Source organism: Centroberyx affinis, unplaced genomic scaffold (genome assembly GCF_046629955.1).
Source record: "Centroberyx affinis isolate AG114_WGS23_722 - 3 ecotype Tasmania unplaced genomic scaffold, CSIRO-AGI_Caff_v1 ptg005304l_1, whole genome shotgun sequence".
NCBI classification, from domain to species: Eukaryota; Metazoa; Chordata; class Actinopteri; order Beryciformes; family Berycidae; genus Centroberyx; species Centroberyx affinis.
This window is the reverse complement of record NW_027282644.1, coordinates 279572-293408: the sequence shown is the minus strand read 5'-3', so window position 1 is coordinate 293408 and position 13837 is coordinate 279572. Positions and strand designations below refer to the sequence as shown.

Genomic DNA, 13837 nt, shown 5'->3' with positions numbered 1-13837 from the left:
CATTTGCGAACTTTCAGAGTCACTTTAATCACTTTAAATGCAATAAAAGTCAAAAGTTGTCATTTTGACTTTGGAGCAGACACACACCGAAATGAGTTTCACAGACACACGGTGCACCAGTCTTATTTTATATAGTCATAATGCTTTAACGCTGACTAGGCAACTGCATGTTAGTCTTTAATATTAAAGCTTAGGAAACTGTTCTCCAAAAGTAGCTGAATATTAGCCTGGTGTCCAGCCCCTATGAATCGCAGTCTTTAGCACTCAAATTTGCATGGCGATTCATAAGGAATTATTCCTTATGAATAATAATTGCTGGTTAATGAAACAATGAATTACATTATCAGGAAAAAAAATATTACAATGTCAGGTTTTATAAAAATTTGTACTCATTTACAGGGACATTCTCTTAGATTTAAAAAAAAAATTATTACATTATGTAATCAATATATTAACATTATCAGTTGCTATAAGCATTTACCTTGATTGTGTGTGTTCAGCTGCAGGGACAGAGAGCACTGCTCTGTAGAGGAGGAGGAGGAGTCCTCCAGACACGGGACAGGGACTGTGCTCTCCACCACCAGGTCATACCCCCTCCCATCCTCAGACACACTGCTCACCTCTGGTCTCAGCTGAGGAAGTAGTCAGAAATGGACATGGATGGTTTATCATCAATACATTAGCTGCTAATGTATTGATGATGCACGATGCACGATTGGAGTTTTAGTTATACAAACATTTCTCAGAGGCAGAGCTGCTCTGCAGGCAGAAATAATCTCATTGGTTGAGTTAAACCTCAATGGGCGGAGCCAAAGAACCACAGGAACTGGTGGTCAAAATCTATACAGAAATATAAATGGCAATGACTTCTTTTCATTCATCGGCCAAGGCATTCATAATCTTGGAAGGTTAGCAGCTAGCTAACTAGCTTTCCTAGATAGCTAATAGGCTAGTATAGTTAGTTTGAATTTGGAAAGTGAGCTAGGCTAACTATCTAGCTCCACTAGCCTTCACATTATTAGTTTCCTTCTCTTACCCCTTGTCTTTTTCACTGGGATCAGTCTAACATTACTTAGCCAGAAAAACTGTGGTTCTTTGGCGCCACCCATTGAGGTTTAGCTCAACCAATGAGATTATTTCTCTGAGAAATGTTTCTATAACATAAATCTCAATGACATGATCGCGTGCGCAATCATAGTCACACATGCATTCCAGTACACAGACAGAAAAACACACATACACACACAGGCGTAGACACACATGCACAAGTGCACATAAAAAAAGACACAGATGCAGTCAATCTCTCTTCTCTTTCCAGGAAAACACACACACACACACACACACACACACACTGCTGTAATATTTCAGATCAGTGTGATATACCCTGATCCCTGCAAAGAACTCCTGACTTTCCACTGAGGCTCCCTGGACGTCAGGCGAGTCCAAGAAGAAACTGGAGCTGGAGCAGTATATCTGAGAGAGAGAGAGAGAGAGAGAGAGAGAGAGAGAGAGAGAGAAGAGGAAGGGTGAGAGGGGGGGATTGGTGTTTTCTCTTATCTGGTGTTTATTTTAAATCTTTTTGATGAATTTCAAATGTCCTTAGATGCTTTGGAAACACAGTTAGTCCAACATTCATGCCAGTAAAGCATACTGAATTGAAAAACAGAGAGAGAGAGATAGCAAGACGGTGAAAGAGAGAGAGAGCGAGAGAGAGAGAGAGAGAGGAAAGAAAGAGATGGAGAGAGAGATGAGACATAGTGGGTAGAGGGGGAAGAAAGAGAGAGAGAGCGAGAGAAAGAAAGAGGCAGAGAAAAAGAGAGAGGGAAAGTGAGGGAGCGGGAAAGAGAGGGTGAAAGAGGTAGGCAGAGAGAGATAAAGACAAAGAAAGAGAGAGAGAGAGAGAGAGAGAGAGAGAGAGAGAGAGCAGAAGGAATAGCACAGCAGTTAAAAAGGAGAAAAACAGGATGTATAAAAGGCTTTATAGTTGAGGCCAGGTCACACACACGACGGCCCACGTAAAACAAAACGACATGTTGACAGGTTTTAATAATAGCAAGGCATCAGTGGCTGCTGGCTGACTGACTGCTCACTGGGTGCCCAGGAGCAGTATCTTTGATTTATTGCTCTTATTTCCTGAAGAATGGGAAGTCGATTCTCGTAGGTACGCTCTATCGACAGCGAGTTGCAAAGCACTCGTCAAAAAAAGTAGACTTGAATTTTACTCCTGATCCATTCGCTTTACAGCCGTTCACTCTGCTCTCAAACTGTTTTTTGCGGGCCTAGTTCATTGAAACATCCAGGTTTCTACACAGGTGCTTTCCCTGAATAGCAGAAGTTGTAGTGTGTTTTGGTAAATACAGCCATCTTTAATAGAGGGCTTGCATTCAAAGGCTGTAGGAGTCTTTTAACCAATTGCTACTTTCCATTTTCCTCTAATAATAAAGACTTTGCAGACTTTGGTGAATTGCGTGATAAGGTAGATTTGTTTCCAGATTTTGGCTACTGTGACACAGGACACACAACCGTCTTTAGCCATTGCCCCTCTGGTCCTAGTCTCTACCCCAAACAGCTAGTGCTGTACCTTAAGAAGAGTCAGCATGTTTTGGTCCAGCATTTGAACATCTGTCAACATTTTATACACTTGGAAACACTGACAAATGGGCTGCACTGTTATTACACTGGCGGCAGCGATGGCCTAGAGCACGGCTGGGCAACCGGGAGCCATGGAGGGCCGAGAGTCTGCAGGTTTTAATTCCAAACAAAGACTTCAGCTGGTGATTTCACCAATTAGTTCCTCCTCTCTGGCTGAAGGTGAAGGTTAATCAGCGAAATCACCTGGTGTAGTGTTTGGTCTGATTTATCAAAATCCTATGCATAAATTAGTTGGTTTCTAAAGGGTTTAGTACAGAGTTCCAGGAGAAAGATCTACATCTCTTGGTCCTTAAGAAACTCCTTAATAATTATTTTTGCATTTGGGAAGAAATGTACACTGTTTATTGCCTATTTTGGTCTTGGTCTTGAATAGGACTCAGTTTGCTCTGGTCTTGTGCTTGACCTGATCTCAGCCCCCTTTGGACCTCTTCTTAACTCGAGGCGCTTTGGACCTTTTCTTGACCCGGTTTCAACCCCCTTTGGACCTGTTCTTGACCTGATCTTGGCCCCCTTTGGAACCATTCTTGACCCGATCTCAACCCCCTTTGGACCTTTTCTTGACCCGGTTTCAACCCCCATTGGACCTCTTCTTGACCTGATCTTGGCCCCCTTTGGACCCATTCTTGACCCGATCTCAACCCCCTTTGGACCTTTTCTTGCCCAGTTTCTTGAGCCAAACTTGACTGGACCTGATCTTGGCATTGACTTGGACTCAGCTAAGGTGATCTTAAACTACGGCCCTGCACCAGACCTTGTCCCCCAGACGGAGGTTGAAGCCGTCCAGCTCGATGAAGGTGGAGGTCTGGATGGTGGTCTCCTGTTTGAGCTCCTCCTTCCTGCCCTGGGGGGACAGGCGGGACCAGGCCACCACGTAGCCCAGGGAGCTGTTGGAGCTGTGGCCCTCGAAGCTGCACTTCAGGTAGATGGTGCTGCCAGACAGCTCCGAGACGATCACCGGTACGGGCGGGGAGGGAGGCTGCTTGGCTGGATGGGATAGCAGAGAGGGGGGGGGTCTCAGATTATTGTGGTTAGATTGTTCTCTGCATGTCGGTGATGTTTTTCTATGTTATAGATGCATTCTCTTTGTATGTAACATTTTGTATGACATTTGGTGGATGTTTTTATCCAAAGCACTTTACAGTTGCATGAGTGCATTTATTTTCAAAAAGACAGAAGGGTCTGGTATGCTATATCCATGTGCGATCTTTGACAGGGTATCTACAAACGTGAAAGAGGTGGAAAAGGAAGCCGCTGTACCTGAACAAAGTGTGTGCGGTGAGGCTGAGCTTTTCCAGAAATCAAGGCTCTCTCGTATGGGGAGGATGAAAAAAGGTCTACATCAGTGTCTTAGGTCAAATGAAATTAAGTCAAGAACGGTGTGGAAGTCGAACTACCCGCCAACATTTTTCAACCATCTAGGTCTTCATCAAGACGTGTCATGTTCTTGACTTTATTTCACTTTGCCATGACACATGACAGACTTTTGTCATTCTCACCATACAAGGGTGCCTTAACCACACACACCGTTCAGATACAATGGCTTCCTTTTCCACCTCCTTCATGTTTTTGCGTATATAGTCTGCATGGGTGGTCCCAGTAAGAATGGGACATTCACCTGGCACTTACACTCGACTATTTCAGCAGCCAGTTAAGAATTGAATAAGACCTTCAAATGATGGTTGGTTACTATTAGGACTAAATGTAAAACCGTAAACACATTATTTACCAGCTGGCTGGTGGCTGCTGTTAATTTACATCCCTGGTGGATTTTAATGATAAAGGAATTTTGTTCTGTAGGATCAAAAGTACTGTCGCTACTGCTACTTTAAACATAGTTGTATCTGGCAAATACAGTATATGGTTATTATGCAAACTTATGGAAAGTCGCTTAGGTTTTAGGGCATGAATATTCTATTATATGAATGAATCTAGCCAGAAAACATTGTCTATTCTATAAATGCAAAAAATAGAAAAGTAAGCTTCAGAGTCACAGCAACCTGGTTTCCATTATTTAAAACAAGTTAATGAATACGTTCAGTGATCTTTCATCTATCCCTAATTAAACTTCCCTCCTTCCACCTCTGCCAGCTTCCTAAAACCTGCCGTGGCATAATTCACGATCTGGCCGAGGGCCGTCGCCATGGAGACGGGGCCCAGCGGACGCCGGGACACATGCTCAGCTCATTAAGAGGAGCGGTGAGGGGGCCGGCGGTGCATTCCTCACCGCATGGCAACTCCCTGACCCCCCGATTGTTTTGGTGTTTGCCCTAACACGAGGAGACAGGGGCAGGCCATAAACACGGCGGCGGGATCCTCACTTTTACACGTTCCATCGATGTTCACTTCATCAGGACCGCAGGTCGGCGACGCCGTGGGCCCGGAGTCCGACATCTCTGTTAGATAGATAGGAGAGTAATAAACAATGGTAGTCGATTATAAATCAGTGGAAAGCCTAAAGTTGAGGTTTAATGAACTTAATAGATTATACATGACAGGGAGGAGAGGAGCGGAGAGTCTGGTTTTAGTGCTAACTTGTGCAAGCAGTGTAGTGGCTCCAAGTGTCTAGTATTCAACAGGTGGTAGAGATTGAGGTCAGTCATGCAAAGTTCTTTGGCTTGTTAAGGCCTGGCTGGATCAATGGGCCTTAGTCAAGAACACAAACAGGAGCAAAAGATTACTTTTTTTTTCAAAATGGAAGGTTGCATAATTGCAATTTTTTTTACTATGACCATAGACAGATACTCAGATATATCTGTGTTTAAATTGACACATATTTAAACAGACTTATACACAGACATTATACACTCTAATACAGACCATATCAACTATTTAGTCTGTATTAACTATACAATTATGCAGCCCATGTCAGTGTGTATAAGGGGACTTTTTACACACTGTGTCCATATAAAAGTATGGACTCTAAGAGTCTTGCATCTCTGACACAGGGTCTACAATTGTTCATATTAGTAATGTCATTATTGGTGATTTAATAGTATTACATTACTTGCCAAGACACTCACAGCTGCCAACTAGCACTAAGCTAGTTTTCACTTTTTGGGCTGGGATGCTACTAAAATGGTGGTAAAGTAGGACCCTGCCCTGTATTTTGTACTGCCATACCCTGTGCGCAGTAGCCCATGCACCCCTGGGTGGGCTGGAGCAGGTAAACATAGAAGTCTCCACAGTTGCGGACGGAGACGGGGATGCGGAACAGACAGCAGTCCTTGCTGCCGCTTGGGAAGAACTGCCAGGCGGCGCAGGCCGTCAGCTGCCTGACCTCCAGCGGCCCGGGCAGGGACTCGTCCTCACCCAGGGAGAGCCACACCGGGGCCTGGGTGCCACAGTGGTTCACCTGGATGGGTAGAGAGGGAGGGGGGCAGAGCATCATAACATATGCAATTTGGTGGAATCTTTTAGCCAAAATGCTTGCAGTTCCATGAGTGCACACAATTTACCCTTAACCCTGAACCCTTAACTCTGGCAATGTTGGCACTTCTTGCACTGCACAGGACCAGGAAGAGAGAGAGAAAATGGAGAGAGAAAGAGAAAGAAAGAGGTAGAGAAGTTGCACTGAGTTTGCCACACTAAGGTGAAGTGATACAATAATAAAATGCAACAGCTCAAAATAATTATCTGTGACATTTTCATATAAGAAATGTCTGTTTTTACTTCTGTCTATCACCAAGTGACATATTCATGAAAGATTTTACTTATTTGCTGTTCTAAACACCTGGTGTCTGGTAGCTCTTTCCTACTTCTGCGCGCAGGAATTGATGCATTTTACATTTCTGGTTTGTTTGGAATAAAATGAAGAAGAACTGGGTAGTTAGCATGAGCAGCGATAGCCACCATGGCTGAACAGACAAAGAAAATCCAAGGAAAAAGACGTCACAGTACTGGACACACTGTTTGATTGACAGGTGATCTCTGGGAAGCGCAGTGCAGAAACACCACAGCAATGAGCGCTGAGCACCAAAGATGTCACCAAACAAAAGAGGATCTTGCAAAACACCACTTTAAGCTAATACAGCACGAATGCAGTGAATATGCCAAGAATCAAGATGTGTATCTGACAAATCTACTTTGTAATAGGATATTGCCGCAGTTAATTCCCCTGAAAACAAAAAAAATCCTTGGCCTGACAAATCAAGCCATTTATTCGCCATCATCATACAGATGCTATCTTATTATGTAACACATGTTCACAGCAATCCCTTCTTCCTTCCTCCGCCCACTCCTGTGGACATTCATCACCCAGGGAGAGCAGTGATGCCCTGGGAAGGCAGAGGGAGGCTGACACTTCAGATGGATCCTGCAGGCTGAACACAGCAGGCCGCCCGGAGGAAATGAGACACATTCCAGCTCTCCTTGCACTCTCCTTCATAAATGCATACACACATGCACGGACAACTGCACGCACACACACACACGTGCATATACATTCACGCTTGCACACACACACACACACACACACACACACGCATGTACAGAAACACATGCACATCTTACTTTTTGCTAAGACTATACACACAAACACACACAAGTGAGGAAACAGAGGCTACCGGAAGCAGGGCTTGACCGATACAGGTATTTGAAGTCCGATACTGATATTTTTGGATTGAAGCTGCCAATAGTTGATATTTTGTACCAATATTTTGAGATGTAAATTGTAATTTGACAACTTTCATGCCAAAAAATTCCAAAAAATGATTATTCTCTGAAAACTCTGAAACATCATGCACACCATGAGGAGTTTTACAGGCTGGTTAAGTAAAATCATATCCTCACCTCCATCATATCAGCAGTGGGCAATACTGATTGGTCGATATCTGATTTTCATTAAAAAGCCAATATTGTCAAACTCATATATAGCGGTCTAACCCTAACCTGAAGAGCTGAAATTATACATCTTGTGTATGCATAATCCACATATGGTTATATTAGAGCTTTATCTAAGGAGGACAACAATCCATTCATAACGCAGCTATTGGAGAGTTTGAAGTAGTCGAAAGGTTAGAGGTGAACTTGTAACTGGATGGTTGGAAGTTTAAATCCCAATTGCTCAAGTGAAGCTTCTCACTAACCAACAGGAGAAGACTGTGGTTGTACTGGGCTGAAAAACAGCGAGCATCTCAGCAAACCTTCCCTGGATAACAGAAGTTTAAAACAGTATAAATTGACTCCCTTCCATTTAAGCAGCCATAATCTGACATAACATTTACCGTTAGATTTTAGACATTTAGCTGATGCTTTTAACAGGAGAACAGTAGCCTGGAAAAAGATTAAATTCCTACATCACAGACAACACAAGCACCCAATAGTAAGGTGTGCAAGCCTCACCAGAGCATAGGTGTTACAAAATATTCCTGTGTTCACATATGAAATACACAATGCATCTAGACTGGTAGAGCTGTCGAATTCTCTATTCTGTGTCTTTGCACAATGTTATCTGTTCACAAAAAAAAGTCATTTACCTCCACGCACTGGGTGGGCATGCTGGCAGGCTTGTCAAAAATCTGAAACTGGTACCAGCCCGGCGTGAGGGAGTGGTCGCAGATGAAGTCCTGCAGGGCGGACTGCTGCAGCCAGCTGGAGCTGAAAGTGGAGCTGCGGTAGGGGTTCTGCAGGAGAGCGTGGCCCCCCGGCGCACACTCTGCAGGGAGCGCTGCAAATACAGCCAGAGACACGGCATGAGCACTGGAGGCACACCAAGACTGTCAATACCAATGATCAACGTATGGAATGCTCTCTTCAGGCTTGTTAAAGGCAAATCTGTGTACCAACAAACATACCTGAATCGGAGCGTGGTGCACATCATACATGTTTCACTCAGAAATAGTATTCACTTTTTTTTTTCACAACTTTAGTCTACTTTAGTGTCAGATGGGTGGGATCTGCCACACATGACAATAAAATGAGTATCAGAAAATTTACAATCAAACAAAAACTTTATGATTGACATCTTCGCTGAAACTGTGGTATAGTCCACCCACCTGGTACTCAAAGTAGTTTAAAACAAACGCTAAGGATGATTTGCGGCTTCTATTTGACTCAGGTCTTATTTTATCTCAGCCTGTTATTACACAAATAGATTAGATTAAGTTCTATGAGTAGCTCAGATGGGTCTAAAGAGTGATGAACACAATGAGAATGAAACCTGAGAAAGCAATCCATTACCCTCAAAAACAAGGGCAGAAGCGACACTAACAGTTAAAAAAGAAAGAGTCAAGCACCTTAGCTCTTCATTTTCCTGGTTTCTTTAATTTCTTTTTTGTTTTTGGGGGGTAAGACCCATTCTGGACAGCAAGCTGAAGTGTTTTGGCTTGGCAAGGATCCTTCATGCTCTGAGGAGAAGGCGATGAGATATCTGACTCTTCATTTTTAACTACTTGAGTGCCGCTTCTGCCCTTGTTTCTGTAACGGTTTACTGCTGACTAGTTTATGGCAGAGCAGGCAGCAAAAGTTTTTTGGAGAAGCACGCTTGGTTTCCCCTCCCGAAGAGAAAGCAAATGTTTGCGTTTACATGCTGTGATATCCATCTTCCAAATATTAGAAGCTGGGACTAAAAACGGAGACTTGACAGAGGCATTTATTCTGGCTGAATCAATCAGATATTTACTTCACCAAATTGCAATATGTTTTAAACAGTATTATATAATTGGCCTCAAAACTGAGGTGACCTCTGTAATTGAATTGCAGTTGAACTGTGAAGCCAAATAATAATTTCCAGAAAGCCACAGTCAAGTTGGTCCATATACAAGATAAGCATTTCAAAGCTGATAATAAGATATTGTCCAGTGTATAGGTTTGCACACATTCCATGAAAAACAGACATGTGGGAGAGAGCATGATGTTATTATTTTGGATAGGAATGCATTTACTGAATAAGGCAATAATAAATATGAGAAATTATATTGCATGCAAGATACACAAAATTGGGTTGTTGCAGCAGCAAATAATAAGACACAGCAAAGAAAAATGGGGTGTAACAAACATAACGCAACCAACAATTAACAGAATAAGTAAAAATATAGGAATGGAAAAATCTGAGAATATACTGTTTATGACCCTTGTGTCAAGAACAGTCAACAGTGATACTAAAAGTCCATCAACCCAAATGGAGACCAAAGCATATGTTTGCACAGTTGATTCTGGACAGAATGAGCGAGTGGCAGAGCCAAACGTAGAGATAAAGGTGGAAAACATGCCAGTTCCTGTGAAAAGAGGCTGCATGGTGACAGTGTGGTAAGCAAAGGAATGGTGAGAGGAAAACAGAGGAATAAAACAAGAATTGTTCCAGAATAAAAGGAACAAAGTTGATGGATGAGGAGGCATCAGTCCACGCTTACATGTTTCCACATCCAGTAGTCAGAGATATCAGGGTAAGGTGGGTTGCACCCTTCATGCCTCTCAATTAATCAAATGTGCAAATGATGGAATCAACTCAGATGATCCACAAACTTGGTGCTGAAGTCCATGTGGCCAATCGTCAGAGCTCTACTGACCATAGAGATGAAGAAGTCACTGTCTCATGAAAACCCTCATCAATGACGTTCCTCCACAAAAGCTAGTCATCACCTCCTCTCATCACACCATGAATCCCTTCCAAAGTCATCGAGAAGAAGGTACAACAGTGTCTCCAGTGGAGACACTCCACAAATGCCTGATTCTCCAGGTCACTTTGCATGATGCAAAACCTGGACCAGGTCCAGAGAGAGCGAGGTCAGACTGGGGATGGATAACAACATGTAGGCTGCATCTTAAGGAAGACGCATCTGGACAGTCCCAGTAAGATCCTGTGTATAATGAATTTGTTGAAGAAGCCCATGGAGAAAAATAACTTCAGTTCGGTTCCAAGATCGGATTAGATCCACCATGTAGGTGTGGAAGTGTCTTGAAATGCCAGTGGGTGAGGAGTTTTCGTTCCAAAACAGAGTACAGGCCAGAAAGTTTAGTTTTGAAAGCCAGAAACCATAGCCCTTGGTGAAGTAATCATTGAGTTATTGGTATTGATCAACAACCTTACTAATCCCCCGGAGATATATCATAGTCGTTTTGTGCTAGTGGATAGTACAAGTCCTTGGTTGATATATGCACTTTCACAGAGTTTTCTGTATTTTGGAAATACTGACAGACATGTATGTAGAATTGAATGTAAGTATTTTGTTGTATGTGGATCTGGTCTGAACCGCGTACCAAGTAAGCGCGACGTCCTGGGTTGGAAACCGGCCCAGGGCCTTTGTAGCAGGTCATCCCCCTCTCTCTCCCAATCTTTCCTGTCTCTCAACTTTGAACTATCTAATAAAAGGCAAAAATGCCCAAAAAAAAAAAAAAATTAATACAGATATGTTCTGATGTAGACACTTGGTTATATCTGCACCCATTTTCACCATGAGGTCATAGGTTGCCAAAGAATTTTCATCTAGAGAACAGATCTGCAGCTACTTTGCTCTTCAACGAAGGTGCTTAAACAAAGGAATTTTCAATTTGCAGGTGTTTACTACAACCGATAAATCTCCTCCTCTACCTCTAATAAAAAAATCGTCATGATGACGACCCTCGCTGGAGCTCTCCCAGCACTTCAAACACCAGCGTGAGGAGATCAGTTTCACAATACAACCTCTCCAATAATGATCAAGAACTGAGCCGCAGCCAAACCTAACAACATTATTATTAATGGTGTTCCTGGCAGGATGTGACTGCTAATGTCCATATGGTCCATTTTAAGATATGGTTTCACATGAGACGCATCGTAAAAGAGGAAGCCAACGCAAAGTACTTGGTATTCAACGGCTTGTGGTAAAGTGCTGCTGGAGACATCATTCATTTTTCTTGCGATAAGCATGTTAAGTTCAACTTCAAAGAAACACCGACTCCTCGGTTTAAGGTCAAATGTGAACTTGAAACAGGAGGGCAACTATTTATTTGGAGCATACCAAAGTAAGTCCTAGGGGTATTTAACAAAAAATGAAAAAATCTAAATGAAAGACATCCTCTTTAAAACTTTGCAGAGTGGAGGGGAAAGTGTACAAAAGAAATGGTTCTTTCTGGGGAAATCATGTTTTCATGTATGCATTATTCTTTTACTTATGGTCTACAGTAAATAAATGACATGCTGTACAGAGTTTTGCCAGGAAGAAAACAATGAATAGAAAGGAAAAGCCAGCAGGTTAGAGGTAACAGGAGCATCCTGAATTACGCGTTTTGAGTGATTTGGGATTATTAGAAGCCAATTTGCAGATGAAAACATTTAGAAAAAAGGACATTTTACATTTGTGTGCAAAACATTTACCAAGGATGATGAAAAGATTGCATGTTAATGCAACATCAGGACTTGAGGCAACGGTGTTTTGTTGTGGTCACATGAAGCAGTTCCATGTGTTCTCCTCAGGAGAGACTGTGGCCACAAGAACCAGTGAGAGGGCATCAAGATTTTAAGATTAATCTTCCTTGTGTTTCCTTTGAATCCATCACTTAAGAAATATAAATTTACATCTTTTACATTTGCTGTTCAATAGTCTGGTAGCTCTTTCCTGGGAAAAATCCTCTGCTGCACGTACGTTTCTGGCAGCAGCAAATAATGTTTGGAATAAATAGAACGGTGAAAGAAACGACAGCCACCTACAGAAACTTCATCAACAGAAAATCCAAGGAAAAAAGACGTCACAGTCCCACCCAGTGCCCACACCGTTTGATTGACAGGTGATCTCTGGGAAGTGCAGTGCAGAAACACCACAGCTATGAGCTCAGAGCAACAAAAACCAGCAGTACGTTCTCATACAGTATCTCCTCTTCATAACTGCTGTCATACAAATGCAGGATCTGCTGCTTTGGAGAGATAAACCACAGAATCAACCATTTCGGGATGCATCAACCAGCCATTTGCAGCATTATTAAGTCACATTTACCCTCTACAACCTCATTTAACTTATGCCTCCCAAAGAAATCATGTCCACCTGGTACTCCCTCTCATGACTAGCGGTTCTAGTTACTCAGTATGGTGGCCTGAAGAAGCAGAGCCAGAGAAATGGCCAAGGAGAACCAGTCCTTTCAGTTTATTTGAGAAGAACAAGATGTCAGTGATGGAGATGACAAGGAAGAAATGTCTTCCAACAGCAAAAAGGTGGCGCACCTCATGAGTGAAGGGGACGGGAGATTGTGGAAGGACATGAATCTCAAACTCAAGACCAGGAAGTGAAGACAGGTGTGACTCTGACTGAACGAGCCAAAAGAAGGAGAAAGGCTCGGAGTTTATGGTGCGTGTGTGTGAGCAGAGAGGTCGCACCATGGGCAAAACCATAAAAGTGAGAAGCTCAGAGAGGGAAAAAGACTCCAGTAACCAAGCAGTCGCAGCCTCTGCTCCTGAGCAGAGAGTGGGTTTTGGCCCCCGGGACCTGGGAGGCCAAGTGAAAGGCGATACCCCGGCTGAGCGTGACACAGCGGTGACAGGCAGACGAGCCGCCGCAGGAGACGACAGGAGCTGTCAGAGCCGGCAGGACATCCTTCAGTCTCGGCGGAGGCGGCGGCGGCACCACCTGGTCACTTCACTCCGCCTCGCCGGCCCCGGACAGGAACTCTGCCAGTCCGCGTCCTGTCCGCCTGTCAAGAGTGGGCGGCCCTCACCGACACACTCGTCTTCCCACCTTGGCCCCCGAGAGTCAAAGGCCCGCGTGGGAGAAAAGGCGGAGAGATGGCTCGTCTCTGCTTCCCCTGACAGCACAATAGATTACAGTGACCGTGGGACTGCATGGGAGGTATGTGCCCTTGGATGACAGCGCCATGATGGATGGGAAGGTCCCAGCTTCTTTTCAGCAGATGGACAAATGGACAAAAAATAGCCTGAGGAAACTTTAGACTGGGAGCTATTTGATACGCTGAATAAATTTGATTTCTCTCCAAATTTTTTGTTTCGGAAATTGTATTTTTTTCTCACTGAAGAAAACAAGGCATTCATCATCATCATCATCATCATCATCAGAGAATAGTCTTACATGTTAAGTTCTTTTCCAGTAAATTTCTACTTGCCAAAACAGTGTGGAAGCAACTCCTGTAACTTCTAGCCTACATCAAACTTCTCTGAATGTTTCTTTTACTTAGTGATGAGCTTACCTGTTTGAGAATGCGTTGCATTAGGAAGTAAAAACGCAACGCACGGAAGAAGTTTCAAAACAATTGCAAGTCTCAT

The 13837-nt window shown here is 43.3% G+C and overlaps 1 protein-coding gene across 1 annotated transcript in view; it reads right to left on the bottom strand.

The window, feature by feature from the left end:
• The window catches only part of vwde (von Willebrand factor D and EGF domains), a 43076-nt gene extending 29239 nt beyond the window's left edge, over positions 1 to 13837 (bottom strand). The window contains exons 1-7 of the mRNA XM_071546531.1: positions 13762 to 13837; positions 8127 to 8317; positions 5773 to 6004; positions 4971 to 5045; positions 3404 to 3636; positions 1384 to 1473; positions 482 to 632 (exon numbers count right to left, since the gene is read on the bottom strand). Of these exons, the coding sequence (XP_071402632.1) occupies positions 482 to 632; positions 1384 to 1473; positions 3404 to 3636; positions 4971 to 5045; positions 5773 to 6004; positions 8127 to 8317; positions 13762 to 13837 (1048 nt within the window). The remainder of the gene's footprint in view (positions 1 to 481; positions 633 to 1383; positions 1474 to 3403; positions 3637 to 4970; positions 5046 to 5772; positions 6005 to 8126; positions 8318 to 13761) is intronic.